Source organism: Cicer arietinum, chromosome 7 (genome assembly GCF_000331145.2).
Source record: "Cicer arietinum cultivar CDC Frontier isolate Library 1 chromosome 7, Cicar.CDCFrontier_v2.0, whole genome shotgun sequence".
In the NCBI taxonomy this organism is placed as follows: Eukaryota; Viridiplantae; Streptophyta; class Magnoliopsida; order Fabales; family Fabaceae; genus Cicer; species Cicer arietinum.
In genome coordinates, this window is record NC_021166.2 from 1,694,193 (window position 1) to 1,717,395 (window position 23,203).

The following is a 23,203-nucleotide window of genomic DNA, read 5'->3' on the forward strand; positions in this document are numbered from 1 at the left end:
TTAAAAAAATGGGAACAAAGAAAATAGAACAATAAAATCTCTTGAATGACAAAAATTGACGAATAAATATGCATGATAAGTTCTTTATCTCTATATATGAATAATTGAAGTGTTCTATTCTTGAGCATTGAGGAGAGCAAACATGTCGACCTGAAGTAACTAGATAATGATAATATGTGTTTTCTTTATTACGAATGTCAATAACCATTAACGAACCCTTCTCAAAAGTAAAAGTATAAATATTTAATTTGTGAGCAAGAATAATGTCATGATATAGAGGGTCCAAAGTTTCAGCATGAATAATATTTGATGAGCCAAGTAAGCAGAGAAAACCAATTATATAATGGCCAAATTGATCATGAAGCAAGTCCTCGCATGCACAAGAGTTTGATGAAGCACAATGAGAACCATCTCCACTGAATTTGACAATATCATGGGGAGGCAGTTTCCTTGCAATATGGATCTATCTCCGAACACATGGTAATTTGGAAGAGACTTTGAACAATCATGGACGATAAAATCAACATCACTTCTACCTCAAAATATGAGACAAGTTTCAATATCTATTTTCATCTTAAAAATGATAAAATTACAATATTTCAAAAGAACTCTTGAGCTAGCAATAAATAAGGTAGCACAGTGATTATCCAAGAATCAATACCATACTTAAGTCGTCAACTTTAAATAAAAAATACTCAAAGCACACTCAAAACAAAATACACATAATTTATTTATTTCAAAAATATACATTATTTATTTTTTCATCGACTTTTTCTTTGTACGTGTATATTAAAAAAAATCTCATGTATTTTTCTCTCCCTTTAAATAATAAGATATTACACATTATGTATTGTAAATCACACATTTTGATACGTAAAATACATGTGAGAGAATTAATTATCCTATAAATAGTGTCTAAGTCATGACATGATAACACTTCCTCACCGAACAAAACATTTTCCTTGGTTTGTTTGAACCTTACCTTCTACCTATAAGTGGTTGTCAATGTTTACTCAAAATTTATAAATAAAAAAATTACCAAATAAAATCCTATGATAACATCGTTAATTATGAAAAAATATCGAAAATGGTGGGGTTGGATGAATAAAATGACGAGGAAGCCCTTTATGGTGTTGGGTTACGGAACATTTGAACTAGTAGCGCGTGGTGAGTTGCAAATGGATAGATAGGGATTAAGAAGTAGCAAATGGGAGTCACCGGAAGGAGCTTCAGCGTTTTCTGCTTTACTCCTTCTCTTCCATCGAGGGGAAGGTTTTGTACAGTATTGGCTAAAAAGAAAGATTTTCAAAACAACAATAACGAGTCTCAACAGAAACCTTTTTTACTACCATTGAGGGTTTCAAACTCAAATCTTGCACGCGCTGCCATTGGAGTATTTGCCTTAGGGTTCATTGATGCAGGGTTAGTAATTCCCGTGCTTCTTATTATTTTTTATTTTTTTATTTCTTTAAGTTTATGATAACGATTTTGGTTCTTCAATTGAATGAATGTTTTAATTTAAACCTTGTTTCAGGTACAGTGGAGATTGGTCAAGGATTGGAGTTATAACATCGCAGAGTGAAGAATTGCTAAGGCTTGCAGCTTTTCTAGTGGTTCCTATCTGTGTCCTTTTCATTTTCTTGCTTCCCAAAGAACCTAATTATTGAGCTTTTCAAATGCGATATATATAAAATTGTGAGTTTGGATGTGGATTATTGTGTATGTGTGTGTCTCTCTATATATATGGTGTCCTAAATATTAAAAAATCAATTGTTTACAAATTTCCATATTGAGGCCTATGTTGCCTTTGAAAATTTAAATCCGTGCATGCCATTAACTATGTCAAACCTAAAATTCTAAGAAAAAGTGAGTGGAGTACACGATTGATTTTAATTGATTCTGGATAGTTTAGCAAAACCTAGAATTTACTAATTTGCAATCATCAATGTAAATGTTAGGTTTTTTATTTTGGGTCTAAATCAATCTTACTAAGTGATTTTGTAAGAATGAGTTAGGCACAATATCAGAGCATATTGATCAAACAAACTCAAGTCTCACATTGATAAGAGATAGTTTATAAAGAGTGAGATCTCTCACCTTACAAGTTGGTTTTTTAGAAATGAGTTAGGTTCAATATAAAAATTTAATGGTAAGGTAAATCAACAAAAGTTTGAAGGACCGAGCTCTTATTTACCTGTTATGCTCTATGTGATTCAATTAGTGAAGGGATTTATGATTTGCTTAATAAATTCAGTTCACGTTCTGCAATATAAATGCCTAAACTTTCTATAACAACAGTATATAAATGACTAATTTTATGGTATGATTTCTCAGAAACTACCTACCACTCCCACTGTAAAAATCTTCATACGACTCAATCATAAAATATAGATGATTGGTTGAAGTTAAAACAACCTTAATTGAGTGAAAACCACATAAAACAAGTCTTGATTCTGTTATTTTTACTCCAAAGTTTGCATTTACTTCAAAAGACCTACACTACAATTTTTAACTCTTCTGTTCTGCCTTTCTTGATCTTTCCACCGATGACACATGCAACTTTGACAAGGGTGTCTAATTTTTTTTTTTTTCTCTAATTACATGGGGTACTTTGTCTTTGTGAGCTTCTTCTCCCACTCCTATCTTTTCTCAAAATCCTTCCATTTTTGTCTGGATTGAACAATTCGAACATGTATTTGAGCAAAGGGGGCTGGAGAAGAAAACAACCTCTGTCTTTTGGTACCCCTTTCAGTTTTTAGGGCCTTAATCTTTGCCTCCTACTTTTTGAACATGGATCAACTGCAGTAAGGTGAGGATATTTCAAGTGAAAGCCATACTGTAACTATTGACAAGTGACCAATCTATTTAAGACCATAATCTGCAGAAAGGCTTACTAATATGTTTTTATTTCTGTCTTGTTTAAGGGTGTGATTGCACTTTATTCCAGCAAGATGATATGGGATAGATTATGATCACAAGAGAATTACTTTTGAGAGCAATATTTAGCTGTTCAACATTCGCCCCTTCTTCTAGATGTTCCAAATCATTTAAGAGCTTCAACTTATCCCTCCTCAGCTTCCAGATCACATTATTCTCTCAGATTATTCACCAAGATGATAGTACGTATTCAATATTTTTTTAAAAAAATACATTTTTACCATTTTTAGTCACTAACCCACATTGAATTGATTCTGCTGACATATGGGACATTAGTATTAGTTTTAAAAAATTAATTAAACCTAATCACATGTGTCGGTATTAGACATTGGCACATCTCGAACACCAGACACACCTTCCATCAGACTATGCTTGCATGTTACAACTACAATATTGCAGGTTCCGCATATGAAGCTTAGAATGATTGATACACAAGCTAAGTATTTTAAATTATATTTCTCAATAAATTAATATGAATTAAAAGATTATTTGTCTATCTGCAATTACTAGGTGTCATTATATTGGCACCACTTGAGAACCTCCTCTTCTGAGTAGAATCTAAATTCATTTTGATCATGTGAAGATGGTGACAGCTGACAAATAATAGACAGAAAATATAAGAAACAGACATTAGATATAAATATTAGTTAAATGTAAAAATCAGTTAAAATTAGTTTTTAGATGGTAGTTAGTATGACGATCCACTAGTTTTCAGTATAGAGCGTATCATATTCATTTTATAATCTTGTGTATTTTTTCTCATTGTATTAATATAAACTTTATTTTTAATTTAAATACTTTTTCTTTTCCATTGCTTTTATCAAAATTCTAACAAACATTTGTGAATTTTAGTTGTAAAATTAATGTAGTTACAATTGTAATAGTATGAGAACATTGCCAAAGTTTTGTGATGTCACAGTCTCACATATGACATTTTCCCCCCAAAATTAGGACTCTCTTATAATGCAAGGAGATGACTACTTTGCATATAAATAGTGTTTTACATCTGGGTGAAAATCGCAATTACTTTACTGAGATGGTCGTTATACTTATCACTCGGATGTTGATTTTAACTTCAATACCAAAATTACCCTTTATCTCATTTAACTACATAAAAAGTCATTAATTATAAAGGACATTCTTACTATACTATAATTAAATATGGAAAAATGTTAACAAGTGTCGTGTTAATATTTTAAGGGCAGTTGTTAAGCATTTAAATGTATAAATTTTTTTTAAGTTATTTTATTCACACTTTAGAGTTGTAAAAGGTGACATTTTATACTTCAAATTTATTTTTTATTTCAGCTTTTGGTTGTTTAATAAACAAGTGCTCTTAGGCTACTTATTAACATGACTCATAAATATATGATGAAAAAGTCCATTTTTGTTTACACTATTTTATTACAACTTAGATGTGTTAAATTTTGTTTGTATTTTATTTTAGATGGAGTATTTATTAAATGGATTTCAGCTGTTAGGTAATCTAGGTAATCCACTGTAACTATTAGGATTGTTTTTTTGAAAAGAGCCACGGTTTGCTTGTCAAATTTCACCAAAATAGTGATAATGCATATCCTATGTTTCGGTGATAATGTATTATGTGGTTTTTACTGATGAATAAGAGGTAGTGAATGTGATCACTGAAATCTGATCTAATTCTGAGGCCCGACCAACATTAAAGTTTATATATTGCTCACAAATTCAGATATGGTAGAAGAGCATGGCCCCTAAACATAAAACAACATATCCTCTTTAATAGTCGACATGGGTAGTTACACCTACATACGGGGCGGAACTGTTCAGCGTTGATACCTCACCTTGTCTAAAGTAGACATTATTAGGTAACACAACATATATTTCATTTTAAAATAAATTTCTCTAAATAATTAATTCAAAAAATGATTGTAAAAAAAATTAGAGGGAGAAAAAGGTTTCAGACATATTTGGTCGTATTTGGATATAATGCATGTTATATGTACTCTTTTTTTTAGGTGCTAAGGAGAGCTAGATGCCAAGCCCTACATTAGCTCTACTTAGTAAGAACTGGGTGTTAAATACTCTCTCTCATTCGGTTCATTTTATTAAAGATAATTGAGTTAAAATTTAGTTAATAAATATAAATTAAATATATTAATTTTTATTTTATTAATTAAAATTTAATTTAATTATCTTTTAAAACGATTGAGAGAATATAGTGTACGATAAATACACTTTCAAATGTATCTTTTAACAAATAATTTTAAGAAAGTATTCAAGTTTTTAAAACAATAATTAATGACTAAATAGTAAAATTGTTCTCTAAAAATGAATGATTGTATTAGTTTAATTACTAAAATGATATTTAGAATTACAAAATATTCATAATGTTTGTCCCTTTGTTTGGATTATATATTATAAAATACATCTATAACATTATTCATTCAATTTTAGAATTCATGTCCATCACTATTAACATACTGACATCAAATACTTTTAAGAAGTGTTTTTTTCTAAAACAACCAATGCTATTATGTTAATTAGTTAGTATATACTAAAGGTGAGAATTAAATGGAACTTTGATCATTTATTCTCTTACTTCAATCATCAAATCAAATTTTATATTATCTTGCTTACGAGAAATATTAACGATCGTTATAATTTAATTTTGAAATACTTTTAAACATTGATTTGATATCAAAATTACAATAATATTTATAAATATATTTTTTCATAGTTAATCTAAAATTTAAATATATTTTTGTTAGATTATTACTTAATTTAATCTTAAATGTGATATTCATCGGTGAGTTTAATCTATAAACTATTAATATGGTACACAAATACTTATTTTTCTTTTTTTTTTGTAATTTCATGATGTAAAGTAAGTAATCTTCTACAGGGTAGGTAGCCTAGTGTCACCCGTATCCGTGGCCATTGAATAATTTCAAATTTGTTGAACAACTTCATGCATACGTACACAATTTAAAAATGATTAGAGAGCATGAAAGTATAGATCGGTAGAATCCAGAAAAATAATAATAAAAAAAGTAAATTATCCATGGAAAACAATAATTAATGAGGTAGAAAACAAAGAATAAAGTTATTAAGCTTAGAAATGAAAGAAAGAAGAAAAAAAAGCATATAAAACAGATTGAGAGAAAGTTAATGACAGATACATCACAGAAATTTAAAGTGAAGACAAGAGATAAAGAATTTAACATAGAGCCGATTTTACAGACGGCCAGAAACAACCATCTTTTGGCCGGCTATCTCAATTTTCCAGCACAATTTTTTCTAACCCCATTCCTTAGCCCATCCCTTTAAAATCTTCTTCATCCAAACATTCATTACTACTACTACTATAATTCATTTTCATTCTTTTTTTCTTCTTCCAATTAATCCACCACCATTAATAATTTATATATATCTTTGCTTGCTTCTTCACTTATACACATCTTATAATTCTTAATTATCTTTTGTACTTGCATCATTTTTTTTCCATGGCTAAAATATCAAAGAAGCAAATACAGAAAGACAATGCAAGCAATGATAACAATAATTTGAATGTAAGTAACACCGTAGTCACCAAGGCAAAACGGACTAGGAAAACTGTCCCTAGAAGTACTCCACCTCAACGGAGTTCAATATACAGAGGAGTCACTAGGTAGTTCGGTCGATAAGCTATAAATTTTTACACATTTTTACCATTGATCAATATCGACTATTGAATCAATGACTGATATACTAACATTTGTTGTTTGAAAATTGTATATCGACCAGGCATCGTTGGACCGGTCGATATGAAGCTCATTTGTGGGACAAGAATTGCTGGAATGAGTCTCAGAACAAGAAAGGAAGACAAGGTACTTTCATACTCTTTAAAATTTTTTTATTTATAAATATTTGATGAAGTTATAGCTAATGTTTTAATTTCTTTTTATTTGGCATTTAAATCCTATGGTGGTGATCGCAGTCTACCTTGGTAAGTACATACATATATGTTTGTTATTTGATTATTACCATCATCACAACGAAATTAAAAGAATAATTTGATATAAGTATTTAGTATTAAGCTATTATGTTGTTGAAATTTCAGGTGCTTATGATAATGAAGAAACGGCAGCACATGCTTATGATCTAGCAGCATTGAAATATTGGGGTCAAGAAACCATTATTAATTTTCCGGTACTTTTAAAAATTCTAAAGCACTTTTATTAATATGCATAGTGGATGAATTAATTAGTTCAGAAAATGAAAATAACAATTTTTTATAAAATTGCAGTTATCAAATTATCAGAATGAACTGAAAGAAATGGATGGTCAATCAAGGGAAGAGTATATTGGATCCTTAAGGAGGTATTGCTCAAACATGCTTTTTATGGTATAATAATTTTGCAAAAATTAACCGTAGCTTATGTAATTTTTATATTTAAAATTTAAAAAATGCAGGAAAAGCAGTGGATTTTCTCGGGGAGTTTCTAAATACAGAGGTGTTGCAAGGTACCACGAACACGATATATTTATGCATACAAATTCACTAATTAAGAATCAATTTAAAGTTTAATTGCTGAATTTGGTTTTCAATTAATTATGTAGACATCATCATAACGGAAGATGGGAGGCTAGGATTGGCAAAGTTTTTGGCAATAAGTATCTTTATCTCGGAACCTATGGTAAGTTTTCAATCATTGTCTCAAATTCTCTTACCCAACAATCAAATGCACACATTTCTTTCGTAAAACCAAATGGAATACGTACTATATTAACATTACTAATGTAATCTCTTTATATTCAAATATAAATAAAAATTGTATTTGAAAAGTTGATGCATATAGTTAAAAATTAAGATTAGATATATTTTAAATGCATTTTTTTTTTCTTATACGACTATTTTTTCATTTTAGTTGGAGTAATTAAATGATCTATTACTTTAAACATTTTTCATTCTTATTACGTTTCTTAATTTGAGTTATTAATAAAAGATAAATAGAAAAGAAAAAAAAATTGAATGATATGAATAATTGAGATAATGTTATTTACATTAAAGATGGTATAAACTTATAAAGTCAATTATATAAATAATTAATTAATATAAAATAATTATCTAGTTAATGTAACAAATTTAACTAATTAACCCACTGAGATATATCTAATAACTTATTATTATAACTTTATATAATTAAGTAGGTACACCAATCTACTTTTTTTTACTAACACCAATCTAAAATTTGGGTAGGCCAATTAATATAGACCTTTTTCATTTCAAACTTCAAATGAAATTGATTTTACAATTATTGTAAACGAAAACCTTAGAAAAGTGTCATTCAATGAATTACTTCAATTCATTGACCAAATGAGTTATTGCTCCACAGTATGGCTTTTGCATGGGTTATGTATGGCAAACAATATCAGTCGCATTCAAGGACATGAAGTCGAATAAACTAAAGTTTATATTTTTCTTATGCAGAGAGAAAATAGTGAACTAATGTTAGTATTGATGAATACAAAATTAAAAAAATGAAATGATATATTTAAGTATTGACGGATCCATTGAGAGAAATAATTTAATAGAAGTAAAAACTCATCTATTTTTTGGTGAATAAAAAACAAAACAAAAACTTATCTATTTGATATATAAAAAGTAGAGATTATTTTGTTTACATATCCATCCAGTTAAATTGTACTATATTGACATTCCATAAGTATAAATCACTTGATAGTTGTAAAAATATGAGATTTTTCATATTTTCATATTTAAGGTGTGGGAATTTAATCGCTAAATTATACTATGTGATCATTTTAGTATGTTAGTTTTTAAAATATTAAATTTTATAGAATTCATGTGTATTTTAATCGATCAAAGAGGTTTTCATTTGTTTATCCCATTTTATGTTCATGTGATAGGAGAGAAACTATTAATGAATCCCATCCCATTATCTCCCATGATTAATTTTTATCATAATTAAATGAGAGAACATAATAATATATTTTATAATTCTTATTTCTTCTCTTAATTTTTTATCTTAAAGTAACAAACTAAGGTAACCCTTATTATTTGATTAAGGAAAGGTAACTCTTATTTGTTAACTTATCAATATCTGTTATCATAACTTACGACATTTAAATCTATATATGAAAAAAGGTTTAAATTGATGTTGCAGCTACTCAAGAAGAAGCAGCTACAGCCTATGACATGGCAGCTATTGAATACCGTGGACTTAATGCCGTTACCAATTTCGATCTCAGTCGTTATATTAAGTGGCTTAAGCCCAACAACAATAACGATGATAATCATTTTGACGTTAACTCTAAATGTAATAGTATCAATGACCAAAACTCTAATATTGAAGAATTAGATTTGAGCTTCGTTGACAATCAAGCATCACTAAAAAATAATACTATTGATGAAGCCACGTTGGTTCAACCTCGACCAACTAGTGCCACGTCAGCTCTAGAGCTTTTGCTCCAATCATCTAAGTTTAAGGAAATGGTTGAAATGGCTTCCGTCACTAATTTGACAACAACGTTGGAGTCTGATCAATTGTCACAATGTGCATTTCCTGATGACATTCAAACATATTTTGAATATGAAGATTTCAATAGATTTGAAGGAGATCATGATAACATGTTCCACGACCTCAACTCCATTGCGCCTATGTTCAACTGTGATGACTTAATTTGATTTTAATTATAACTTATTTTCAAAAGTATTTTTTATTTTTTTCATTTTTTAATTATGTTATTTATTATTTATAAGACCGACATCGGCCCTTTATCAATTTTAACTTAGGATTTATGCTTTTAGAAGAATAAATTGTCATTGGCAAAAATCAAATGTCAACTAATTCTATTAAATTTTACTGTATCACTGGTGCAAAAAAATATTTTACAATGAGTTTTTCATAGTGGTGGTTATATACAGCTCAAAGTGTTCATGAGTATTTGTCTGTCCGATTAACTTATGGCGTAACTCAATCCATACTATTTGGTGTCTTTTTTTTTTTTTTTACTTTTGGGTGGGACACTTAAACCAACTCAATCAAATGTTAAGTGAACCATTTCAAATAACAATTTTTTTTTTTTTGATAATACAAATAATGAGTTTATGATTTTAAACTCTGTAACCTCCACACATAGAGAGTAAATTATGAGTTCGTTTATTTTTTAGATTAAATTTAATAACGGAAAATGCCATTTAATTATTATTTTTTAATTTAAACAAAAAAAAAACTTCTTTTGATTTGTGTTTTGACTCAAATCTTCGTAGATTTTAGTCAGTTCAACTTTGGTAAAAAAAGCTGATTACTTTATCAATTCCTGAACGATCAAACTTGATTGGGTTCAATAATAAATTGACAATATCTAAACCCAACTTGACATGTGTAAATCAATTTATTTGTCCAAATAAATAACTACTTCTTTTATCCTTATATTTCTTAAAAGTATTTAATTAATACAATCTAAATTATTTGATGTGAATGAACAATTTGACAAGAAGATTGAGGATGGGAGAAGATGCGGTCCAAATATTAATCATATAGACAACCTTCATAAATATACATATCACTTTACACGCAATTTGACAGGTCTATTAATGTCAAGTAATCTGCATAATGAGTGCTTGATAAATTGGGCCTTTAAACTCACGGTGGAAACCATTGATATCTTGGGCCTCCATTTCCTTCACTTGCGCACATTTTATTCACTTGATCAAAGTTGGCACAAGGACAAAGTTTACGTGCATTATTTTTTGTATAGTTTTTAATTTAATCAATTATAATTTTATAAATTCATAATTTTCTCAAGATTTATTATAATCATAAAATATAAAATATAGGTTTACGTTTAATGTTAAAAACTATATAAAAAACATATATGAAAATGAACGTAAGTTTTTTCTTTGAACATTTCTCTAGTCAATTTTGAACACAATTGTATATCATTATTTAATTACTACAGTGAGTATCTGCAATTAAATTACTTTCTTCCAGTATTTAAATAAAAGTATTTGATTTCACAAAAAGAAAAATAAATAAGAGTATTTGTGGGTGAGTGGGGAAGGGTACTTTAATTTCTCAAGCTACTATAGAGTATAGTTTTGTTCTCACATTACTTTCACCTTTATTTATTTATTAGATAAAAGCTTATCAAGTAGAAGCCTTTGATGAGAGATTCCTATAATGTATTGAAGCCCATCTTGGTTTAAGAGCTTCCCTACTTTCTCTTTAGGTACCTCTCATTTTCCTCACCTTTAGAAAAAGCTATTGTATTTTCATTTTTTTAAATCTGACTTTTCCTCAGATATTCTGTCTCTTGCTGTTCTCTATCATCATATCATGATCCTGCTCTACTCTCTCAAGTCTCAAGCAAGCCACAATTTTGATCTCAACTGCATTGTCAAATTATGTAGGAGTACTATCTTCATCTAGACTCATCACTACATGCATATTTTCTGTCATTTTCTAGCTATTCAACTTTTGTCAGGAGGAAAATATCTCTGCACAAATTACTGGACCTCAATTCACTTCAATTAAAAATTAATGTCTTAGAAATCATAAGCGTTATCAAATGATTATTTCAATTTTGTAAATTAGTAAATATATTTTTACATTATAAGATTAATCTAAATAGTCCTAATATAAATTTTTATTATTAAATATTTTAATGTGATACTATAATTAAATACGAGGATTATTGATTTTCAATGTCATATTTTTAAAAATAAATTTGTCAAAAAAATTTATGATTTCAAAAATAAACTATGAGTAATTGTAGTTGTATATTGATTAATTATGAACAAATTGGTTGATGAAATATTTAAATTTCATAAGAAAAATTAATTTGTTTTATGATTACAATGACATGAGATCAATGTAATGAAATCAAATATTTAATTAATATGTCACATTAAAATTTATAACGTTAAAAGTTTAAATATGAAATCTTTTGATTATTATTTTATAATTTAAAAAATGTATTTATTAATTTATAAAAGTTAAGAATTAATTAAACTTCCACATATAATTTAAAAAACCAATTTCCTTATTTGCCTATTAAAAAATACCAAAGTTATATGCATTAATCCCTCTCAATCATAGATTAGAAATTAGTCAATTCACATTACAACTCCTAGGAATTATTACTGCTAGATAAGTTTAACCATTGAAACGAGATTAGATAACTAACATTAACTAACTACCTTGAACTTGTGCAACGGTGGGTAATACAAATCCCAAATTACCCTAACGAAAATCCCACATGCTCACACCTTGTGATGGTTATTAAATATCAATAAATTTCATCATAGAAAATTTCACACTAGGTTTCTCAAACAAACATATTTTAATTTTGACTAGATGTCCATAAATTAGATATTGTGTAGTAGCTCAAAACTATTCATCAATAGATGATAAATCCGACGATATAAATTTAGTTACAATGTAGTTACTTTAATTAATTATGTGTTAGTTATATATTAGTTACTCTCATTATGAATTCGTTATTCCAAATTGAATATATAAATTTTCTTATACATACTATTGTAATTATGTTTCTTTTATAGTTATATTAAATCATAAATTAGTGGATATTTCAGGCGCTGCTACTAGGTTCTGGTTTGGACAAGTAATTAAATGTTTTTAGTTTAATATTTATTCAATAATTATATTTTATAAAAAATATGAGAAATTTTATATGTGTGCATCAATGGTAGAGGCATGGGTGATTTCATGTAGATTGCATACAAACATGTGTTGTAGTTTCAAAATGGTGGACAACAATTTGAATTATATCTTTGCTAAAATATATGTCATAGGGGAAACTAATTGATTCCACCAACCATTTATATTTATTTATAGTTTGTTTGGTTACACATCCAGTTTTCTACGCTTGTTTAAAATTACGACGACTTTTTTACATTTTTGTAGAAAATTAATTTTGTAGTTTCTATGGAATTACTACATATTTCGTACTAGACGTAAGTTTGAAGGCTCAAACTCAAAATTAAACCACACACGTGTTTAATGAGAAAACAATGCGAAAGGTCTATTATACATAGTGATTATTTTATCCGTCACTTATCCACTATATCATTAGACATAGATGTCATGTTAATATGATATGTGTTTCTCTCATTCAATTATTGGCGATGGATGTGAAAAAATAAATTTTAAATCATGATATTGAAACTGTTTTAGATTAATACTTAATAATATCAATTTATATTAAAATTACATGCAAAGTAATGAATGCAACATTAAAATCTACGACAATACTCATATTATCTTCACGATGTCACTAAAATAACAAATATCATCAAACAAATAATTAGTTTAAAAAATATTCTACTCATAAACTTGAAACTGAAATTTTAGGATATTCCATAAAACTAAATTTTAAGTTTTACAAAATCTAGTTTTAAAAATCAATATTTTGTAAGCTTGAGTTCCATAAAACTCGACTTTCAAATATTAAATAATACTAGTTTTCAAAAGAAAGTTTAGATTGTAGATGTATTTTAATTAAAACATGAGTTTGTTTTGAGATCTGAAAGAATTGTTTGTTGATTGTCCATTGATGCAAGTAAGGTGGAATGGAAGAAAAAGGGTAATTTCTTCTTCTTCTTCTTCTTCTTCACAAAGCACATGTTGTGTGTGGAAATAGGCAGCCACTTTTTGTTTTCTTAACATGGAAACGTAAAATCCGGGTTCCCTTTATCTGTAAACCTTTTCTTTTTTATGTGTTCCCTAAAAAGACTAAAGTACCTTGTTATTATTGTGCTTCAAAACTTGTATATCACCCTCCAATTCAAGATAGATTACTAGGAGTAATAACTAAACTTTTCTTTTTTTACCGGAGGGTAAAATTCACTTTTACATGTAAGCTATCAAAAAGTAAATTAAGTTTATTATTCTTTAAATTTAACTTCATTGTTTTTAAGTATTTAAGTTATTTCTAAATTCAAAATAACAGCACAATATATATTTTTAGTTTTAAAAATCAACGTTGTAAATATATTTATATATTTTGTTATAAACTTCTAGTTATTTATTTTATACACTTTCCGATTCTTAAATATAAAATTCTTTTTAGAAATGTATTTATCTCTTTAATTAATTTTTTTAAGTTTTTTATTGTATTAATCTTTATTAAAACATCTCTAATTTTTCTATTATTTTACTGCAACCAACAATAAAAAAAATATTAATCTCTTAAAAAAAACAATGAAATAATAAACACTTTGATAAGAACTTCAATTAATTATCTCTTAAAAAATAATCTTATTATATTAACATCGATTATTACTATTTTTGCAGCAAATAATAAATACTATGATAAGAATTTAAGTGTTTGTTTGGTGTACACAATAACAAATCAAATATGATATAAACTATCATTGTCTTAATTATCTTTTGATTAATAAACGTGATATGATAAATTAATTATGAATACTGTTTTATTTTACTTTGTTAGTTAAATTTTTTATTTTGAATAAGAATTAGATTAAAAATTAACATAATATAATAAAAATAATAATTTATTTAGTTAATCTTATAAGATATATTTTAAATTAAAATTTGATATTAATTTTATAAATAAAATATTAATAATTCATTTTAAAACCGCGGTGTAGGTTAAGTTATTTAAGTGAGTCGTTTTGAGTGTCATACCAAATTTCTCCCTAATAAAATTAAACTCTAACATAGTAATATAGTCACATCTATAGACAATATAAAACGAGTTCATTGGATGGTTATCTCTTACAACCTTAAAAATTAACGCACAAATATTTTTGGAACGATGACATAAAATGTGGGTAGATTAATTGTTTATTTGCTTATAATTGAGATCAACAAACACTATTTTTTTTTTGGGTATAATTAAAGTAGAAGGAAATAATGAAATTACTCATTCTATTTAACAATAATAGACTATTTATAACCAAAAAAAAAAATAGTCACACATTTAGTTTTAAATGTGATATCCATTTGTTTCTAATTATAAACATCATTGAAAAAAAATATCTCAAAATAAAAGCTCACTTTTACATTTCTAGACATGTTTATTATTTTTCTCCTAACACACCCCCTTATTAATATTAATACTTTATATTCGAACATAAAAAAAATAAACCAAAATTGAATTCATTTATATACAAAAGATATTTTAAAAATATCAATACATCCACATTAAATTTATTACTTTTTTTTTTCTTTTTATATGCGAAATGATAGTACTTATTTATAATTATGGACAAAAGAAGTATTACTTGTTTTTTTACAATTGTATCTAATTAATATTATGTGTATTGTTTTCAATTCAATATTTTTTATTTTGTGTATTATTGATGATAGTGTAAATATTAATATTTAATAATAATTTAGTAAATTATGTCATTTGTATAAGCTCATCTCGAGTTATCGACATTATTATTCACGATCTTATCTCTCCCTTTTCTATCTAATTAGGAATTAGCAAGTACTTAGGGGTTAAGTACTACCGTTCATTTAGTCACACACACATTGATATATGAATGAATCAATTGTGGTACTTATCTTCTAACTATCGAGTTCAATTATCACAAAAGGTAAAAACTCACTAATTTCTAATTGAGTGGAAGGAGACGATAAGATCCCATAATTAGCTGGGGTCGAGTTGTTACACTATTTTTTTCAATAAACGTGTTATATTTGGGTTGCGCTACATAAATCATGAGTTCAAATATAATAAATAAAGATATATTAATAAGAAAAAGTAATTAATACTTCATTGGATAATATAAAAATAAAAATAAACAAATAAGTATAAAAAATGATATACTTAATACTAGATGGAGGAATGGCTGTATATTTATATACTTTTTATGATATGTAAAATGATCAAATAAGATGGATAATAACTTTTATTTTAACTTAGTTATTTAAAGGAAGAGAAAAATAATATTTTACTATGAGTCGGACTGCAATTTTTGTCTATTCCTATTTTTATTCACTAAACATATTTGATATTTTTCTCTTTTTCTACCCTAGTTTTTGGGCACAGATGCATTCTTATTGCGAAGATCATTATCTCAAAGAAACTTACAACTTGTTAAATTGAGACGATGATAACACTTACTTTCCTTCACATTACCTTATTTGAAACATGATAGTACCAAAGAAAATGCATTTATTTGTTTGACGTCTATAATGTAATAGATTGTCAACCGTAAACAATTGAATATGACAAGGAGTTATTGTGGTTGATCATCAGTTGTGTATATGTAGACGTGGCATGCATGACACACTACAACACTTACCCTTCTAGTACAATAATTTCAAACGAGTTTAGTTGGCGGTTTTGTAATAGTTAGACATCAAGGAAGCAATGACAAATTTGTCTTCAAACTCTTTTTTCTTTCAATTCACATATCTAGTCATTGAGGGTACAAAAAAGAAAAGGAATAACCTTATTCTATTTAGTTAGTTGAAAATATTCAGTTTTTATTGTAGCATTGGTTTAAATATAAAACTAAAGGATTTACTCATGATTTTCACCGTGAGTACTTGCAACATTTATTATGTTTAGGAGTTGGTTGAATTTATTTTTATTTGATTGGTAAACTTTAGTAGTAAAGGAGGTATATGTTATGTGTATTCGTTTTAAGGTAATTAAAATTAAGTTGGAGATTGAACCAATGTAGGTATTTATTTAAGATTTAAAGACGCAACTAAAGTCGAATTTATAATAACAAACATGCGTGTTTATTTTTTATTTTATAATGTGATATATAAAACCATAATAACTAAAAAATAATATAATATTTATTATATACTAGCATATATTATTAGTTATTTTCTTTTTTGTTACTGTTATTATGAAGAATAATTTCATTTGGCAAGTTTTTATAAAAAATAAATAAATAATAAGCAAGCTTCTTAAAAATATTTTTCCTTCTATTTCATTTTAGATGGAGTATAAATGTAACCCATATATTTTAGAAGGATTATAATCCATATATATAAGTGCAAGTCGTTTAATTATGAGTGTAACCGCATTGAGTTTTCAGTTAAAAAATTGGTTTTTTTTTTTTTTTTTAATTTAAAATTTTAGTGATCGAAGTCTTGAAAACCAATAAATGATTGGTTCACTCAATTTAACTTTGGGTTTCCGATTTTTCCATCGGTTCTATATTTAGACCAAAATGGAGGTCGAATTTCTACTTCATTGATTTGTTTTACTACTCTTTAACATGTCCTGTGTGCTTTTTTGTGTGAATACATACTACTTAGTTTTCTTCAAAAGCAAAAAAAACAAAATCGGTGGTAACTAAGAGTTAGTAAGGACAAGAATGGAATTATGGTGATTGACTAAGGTTAGTGATGGAATAAATTAAAAGACGACAGAGGTTGCTTGCGCAAATCTAGCTAATCTGGTCTTCTGGGGCAAACCATAGACAAAAAATAAAAATAAAATAAAAAAAACATTTGAAAAGGTTTGTGGGAGCTTAAACCAAAGCAAAAGGCAAAGGTAGAAGAATTAAGTTTACACCCCCCATACATCCCAAAACCGTACACACACAAAAAAGCACTCACCAACCATTCATTTTTTCCCAATTTATTTTCCTTCTCTCGACCCACGTTCAAATTTAATTAAAATTACATTACATTATTATGAATATATGTTTGGACAGACAATCGCAGTGGGACACCCATTGTGTGCAGAGTTTTGCAGCTTAGCTTCTTGAAAAAATAACAACACCCTTTTTCAAACATTCACATTTTTTTCTTACCTTACGACAATAATTCTTCAATATTCATTATTCATCTAATCCAAACCCAACACAACCAAAGATACACACCATCACAAACAAACAAACAAACAAACAAACATGCACCCTCTTCCTTTTCTCATCTTTTCTTTTTCGCACCCCCCTTCACTCTAAACTATATACCATTAATTTGTGATGGTATCACAAAGGGGGTGTAGTTGGTTTTGCTGGAAGAAGCTGAAGCAGAAGCAAAATATGGTGAACTTTGGTCTTGTAGCTTTCACAGTTTATGAGATCCAACAAAGTTTTATTTTTTACTGCAGATTAATCCTTGTGGTGCAAAAGGGTCTTCTTAGATTCTTCTTATGTCAAGGAAAGAGTACTCAACCATGGATTCTGTACTTTTTCTTCTTCTCTTTTGTTTGTTGATTTTTATTATGATGATGATGTTGTTGTTGGTGATGGTGGTGATATTGGCTACACGGCTCAATCTGTTAGCTTAGTGATACTGGTATTAATTAATTAATTAATCTTCTGTTTATTAATTTTTAATTGTTTAATTAATTTACTTGCTTTGTTTGTTAATATATGCAATGAGTGGATATGATTGGAAGCAAATTTTTAATTTGCCACACATATTTGATTTTTTGGTAATATTGTTTTTAATAATAGATTTTATTTTTTTTTTGTTTGCTATAAAGGTTTAACTTTTCATATGAAGGAATGTATGAACTATGAACTCATTTTTGGATTTGGTGAAATTATTATTTTTATTTATTTTTCACCTTTTGATTATTTTTTTGTCTTGAATTGAAGACCATATTTTTTTTTTCTAGAGGAAAAAAAAAAGAGGAAGGAGACGTTTCTTTGTTGGTTGGAGAGGCATTGGGTTTCTACAAAAAATTGCAGTAAATAGGGATGCACCTAATACTGTAGGATTTTAGTCAGTGATGCTTTAAATTTGGAGGGTCCCTTTGAGGTACAGACTACACAGACCCTTCAACATCCAAACACTGTTTTATTACCGTTTCAAAAATTTATTGTCAGCCTTTGCATCTGTCTCTTTTACAACAATTTTCATTGGGCAACGTGGTGCTTCGTCATACTAATATTTATTATTAGGCCTTAAATGGAAACTCTCTTTAATATACTTCACCCGGTTCACTTATTATTCACTTTCGAATTTTAACTAAATCATTTCTATAATTGTTTGCTTATTTATTATTTTATTTCATTTATGTGCTTGATTTCTTTTTCACAATCTTACTAATAATTAGGTCCCGTAAATACAATTACATGATAAATTTAATGTACCTTTTCTTATTTTATATATATAGCAATTTAATGTGCCTTTTTATGGATAGATGTAGGGGTGGAGCTACACTGTTAGCCTCTCCTGTATTTTTCTAATTCTACATTCTACTGTACATACTTTTTTTTTTTGAAATGGAATTCTTCTATATATACTTTAATACTAGTTCTACCTCCATCTTTAGATGTAATTTTTACATCTATTAAATTCTTTTGAGTTTCCTTTGAATTGTTTGATTTGAGTTGTGGGTGGTTTAAAAAAAAATATTAATTTTGTTAAATTTAATAATAAAATGAGGTTGCTTTGTTCAAATACTCTTATTAATTATATCTAGATCAAAAGTTTGATAAATTGAAATTTAATAAATAAAACTATATTAGTGCAGAAAAATAATTAATTGGTATTGTAAAATAATAAATAATTTAAGATAAAGAAAAATGACAAATGAAATATCTAAATGAAATTGAGAGATCCGTTTCAAAATTTATAAGAAGAATATTGATTTAAAAGATTTTTTTTATTTTATAAAAAATAATAAATTTTATTATAATTAATTAAAACAAAATTGAAGTCTCAAGTTCGAATTTAAAACAAAATATAAAATCTAACAAGGTTGATATTTGTTAATTAAATTAAAATTTAAGAATATAATATATTAATATTTCATAAATATAATTTGATAAAATTAATTCTATATATTTTATTTATATATATTTTTTAATATGTATGAAATGGATAAACAATTCAATTATTTTAAAGCATAATTTGTTTTTTCTTGCAAATAGCCCCAAGGTAGCCTCACGCTCTTAAGTTTAGAGGAGAGTAGGATTATGGGTTTGAACGAGTCCTTTGCACCAAATTATAAATGTCCAACTAAATTGTAGTACTTACGCATATAATATAATATATTTAATGTATCTATTTTATATATAAATAAAAATATTTTTGAGAATTTAATTTAAGTATTTTTAAATTTAAATTAAATAGCTTAAATTTTTAAATAAATTTTTATTTTTATTTTATTTTAGATGAAATATATTATTAAAATATTCTTTTGAGTATGAATGTGTCTATGACTTTGAATCTCATAAGAAAAATTAATAGTATTGATATAAGAGATATATCGTAAGAAAAGAAAAAAACAAATATATCAAGTAAATTTAAATAGAGTTTATATTTAAGGATACAATTTTTATCATAAAAGTGACTTGTAATTAGTAAGTAATAGGTGTAATATTAAATATTTGAGAAAACTATTTAAATTTAATTTTGTGAATGTTCACGTTGCCAACTACTCGATCACGAATTAACATGATAAAACATAGAATGGAAAACCATAAACATATATCTAGCTCCTCTGAACATTTGATCTTGGTTCCATCCATGTCCAGATGTTTGTAATATATTCTAATTTTTTTTATTTTTCAAGATAATTAGTTAATACGATAGTATTTATATATGGTATGTTTGGAAAATAATAGTAAATATACTTATGAATATATATAAAGACAAATTATATTTTTAAATGATGTTTATAATTAACAACAGATGAAATAGTAATATACACCTTCCTATGTACAAAATTGCACGTTGTTGATTACTATATTAAGATATATGATATTTAGCACACTTAAGTTCTATTAGCCTACTGTGAGTAAAAAAGTTATACTAGTATTTTTTGGTCTGAAATTTCTTTTTCTTAATTAATTACTTTCTAAATTAGTGATTTTTTTTTATTCATTAGAAAATGTGGGTATCAATAAGTTTTACCAAAAATAATTTTGATTAAATTTGTCTTGAAATTAAATTTGTGTAGATGAGTCTCAACAAAATGAACGCGAATGATTGATCGTTAAATATTTCAATTCAGTATGTATTGTTGTCACTTCTAAATTTTATGGTTATGGATGAAGTAGTTACTATTAGTACTTCTTAGTTGCTATGTTATTTCGGCACTTAGTATGAATTTCTGCAATTTAAATGAATTGTCCAAATCAATGTTTGAGTGTGGATGATGATGATGGGTGAGACAGTTTTGGAGCACAATCATAGTGCATTATTTTTATTGCTTGTATAGTGAAGAAATTGGACAAGAAAAACAAAGAGACAAAGACAAATAAAGTTTATCTACGGATGACGAATGCTTCTTGGTTTATTTGCAAGTGTCTTATCAATTTTATGATCCTATAATATAAATCCTCTTTTTTGCCACTCCTTTTAATTTTAGAATGCATGTGAAAGTATTGATGCATAGAGCACCTTATTAAAAAGAATAAATGAAAACAAAAGAAAGAAGGAAGGAATGTGATTCTTCCTCACGATGGATGGATCCTATGAGAATTCTTAATAGTGTGGGAGGTGCTAAGCTTATAATCACTCATTTTCAAAGAGAGTATCTTATAAAAATTAAAGATCAACTCAATTTTTAGTTGTTAAAATATTCATACGTAGAAGTTTATATTCAGATATAAAATTTCACATATAAAATTTGTTATTCTAACTACCAAATTATTTTATTTAGTTCTAAAATGACATTTATGTTTATATACATTTTTTTTACATTTGCATATATTTATTGTTTGGAGAATTGAAATCAAAGTTGTTTTAAACTTGTAATTATCAAAGTGGACTTTAATTGTATCTAAAACTACATATCCCATTTGCATATAATTATTTAAATTTATGATGTATTATTAAATTTAATATAATATTTTTTAATAAAATTATCAAGAAAAATGCATATCATACTATAAACGTAAAATTTAACAAAACTTCCTCAAAAAATAAAATATATAATTAAATTTCTAAAGCAACTTTTTCTCGTTTTGTTTCTGGTAAATGCCACTGAATCCCTTTTATGTTCTTCTCCCACGCTACTTTCGCTATGCTTTGTTAATCTCTACCGAGTCACCAACTCAGTGGTGAGTGAACTCGATCAATCTTGCAATGAGTTGACCCACTGTTTTCTCTTTGTCTTCTTCCTTCTTCAACTAAAGTTTAATGTCTCTCTCTTCAATCTTCCACTACTAGTTACTAGTATTTTTAACTTTGGTAGACATTAATGAGTAATGAGAGAACATGACTTTGGGTAACAAAATTAAATTTCACATTTGATTCAAGTCCATCCGTGAATACTTCAAATTATAGCTTCTACCTAAAATTGATTCACAAGGATTGAATCCAAACACAATGATTAATATCCAATTGTTAATAAGCTAATAACTCAAGTAGTAATTTGTGACTCACTTGTCTTTTTTGAAAAACTACCTAGTGAACAATTACAATATGTATATAATTATAGTGTCAAGTTCTTTTATGAAGTTTTATATAGATAAATTTAATAGAATAACCAATTTTGTCTTATCGAAAATCAAGTAAAAAATGTGTAAGACACGATAAATATTAAACAAGACATTGAAAGACAACATTTCCAACAAGGAAAATGACAAGTGGGAGGAAATGGATTTGAGAGGTGAAAGTATAATTCGTTTGAGTTTGACTAAAAAAATTATTGCTAATATGCAAAGAATACTTGAATTGGTATATTATAAGAAAAAAGGCGGATCCAATTGGTCGTTGAAAAAACAATTTCTTAAATTACACATGGATGGTTATATATCTAATCATCTTCATACTCTCAAAATTATTGCCATTGAATTTGATATTATTATAGTTAATTAAAATTAATGATGAAAATTAAACGTTTAGACTCGTAGTCCCTTCTATTTTTAGGGAAGTATTCATCTTACAATACTTCAATAATTTTTTAGACTTCAATGAATATGTTGTTTCTTTTCACAAATAATTTTTGAAACTTGGTCTTAATGAGAAGTAAATAATGAAAGCTCAATTTTATCAAATAAAATTTATTAATAAAAATAGATTAGGTTGAGTTAGATTTTACGAGACTTAAGTTTAGTTTAATAAATACTTTAAATCTAATTTGATTTAAAATTTATCATAGACTTAAATTTTAGTTAAAAAATTTTCAAAAATAAATATGACCTGTTAACCTGCTGAAATTTTATATTAATATTTTTAAATAAATAATATAATTTAAACTAATAAACCAACATATTTAAGTTTTATTTTAAGATATAAAAATAACATTTTAGATGATCTAATTTTATATAATATCATATTTAAACTATATTTTATAGTAATACTATTACATATGTTAAAATTAATAATATGCTTAAATTACATATGTAAACAAAAAGTTA

At 26.7% G+C, this 23,203-nt stretch overlaps 2 protein-coding genes and 1 long non-coding RNA gene across 4 annotated transcripts; all 3 read left to right on the plus strand.

The window, feature by feature from the left end:
- The first annotated feature begins 1,069 nt into the window (after window positions 1–1,069).
- On the plus strand, window positions 1,070–1,722 carry LOC101497228 (uncharacterized). Its single transcript, XM_004507711.4, has 2 exons — window positions 1,070–1,422; window positions 1,535–1,722. The coding sequence occupies exons 1-2, from the start codon at window positions 1,208–1,210 to the stop codon at window positions 1,665–1,667; spliced, it is 348 nt and encodes a 115-aa protein (XP_004507768.1). The 5' UTR covers window positions 1,070–1,207; the 3' UTR covers window positions 1,668–1,722.
- A 4,071-nt stretch (window positions 1,723–5,793) lies between these two features.
- On the plus strand, window positions 5,794–9,836 carry LOC101497557 (AP2-like ethylene-responsive transcription factor). Of its 2 annotated transcripts, XM_004507712.4 has the most exons (8): window positions 5,794–6,583; window positions 6,700–6,782; window positions 6,893–6,901; window positions 7,016–7,104; window positions 7,202–7,275; window positions 7,369–7,419; window positions 7,516–7,592; window positions 9,081–9,836. In XM_004507712.4, the coding sequence occupies exons 1-8, from the start codon at window positions 6,420–6,422 to the stop codon at window positions 9,599–9,601; spliced, it is 1,068 nt and encodes a 355-aa protein (XP_004507769.1). In that variant the 5' UTR covers window positions 5,794–6,419; the 3' UTR covers window positions 9,602–9,836. The 2 variants fall into 2 exon arrangements, with proteins under 2 accessions (XP_004507769.1, XP_073226910.1); XM_073370809.1 differs by lacking the exon at window positions 6,893–6,901 and having other exon boundaries at window positions 5,798–6,583.
- A 7,118-nt stretch (window positions 9,837–16,954) lies between these two features.
- Window positions 16,955–19,019, plus strand: LOC113787609 (uncharacterized). The gene is made up of 2 exons (XR_003474053.2): window positions 16,955–18,179; window positions 18,505–19,019. It is a non-coding gene; the product is annotated as an uncharacterized lncRNA (long non-coding RNA).
- The last annotated feature ends 4,184 nt before the right edge of the window (window positions 19,020–23,203 follow it).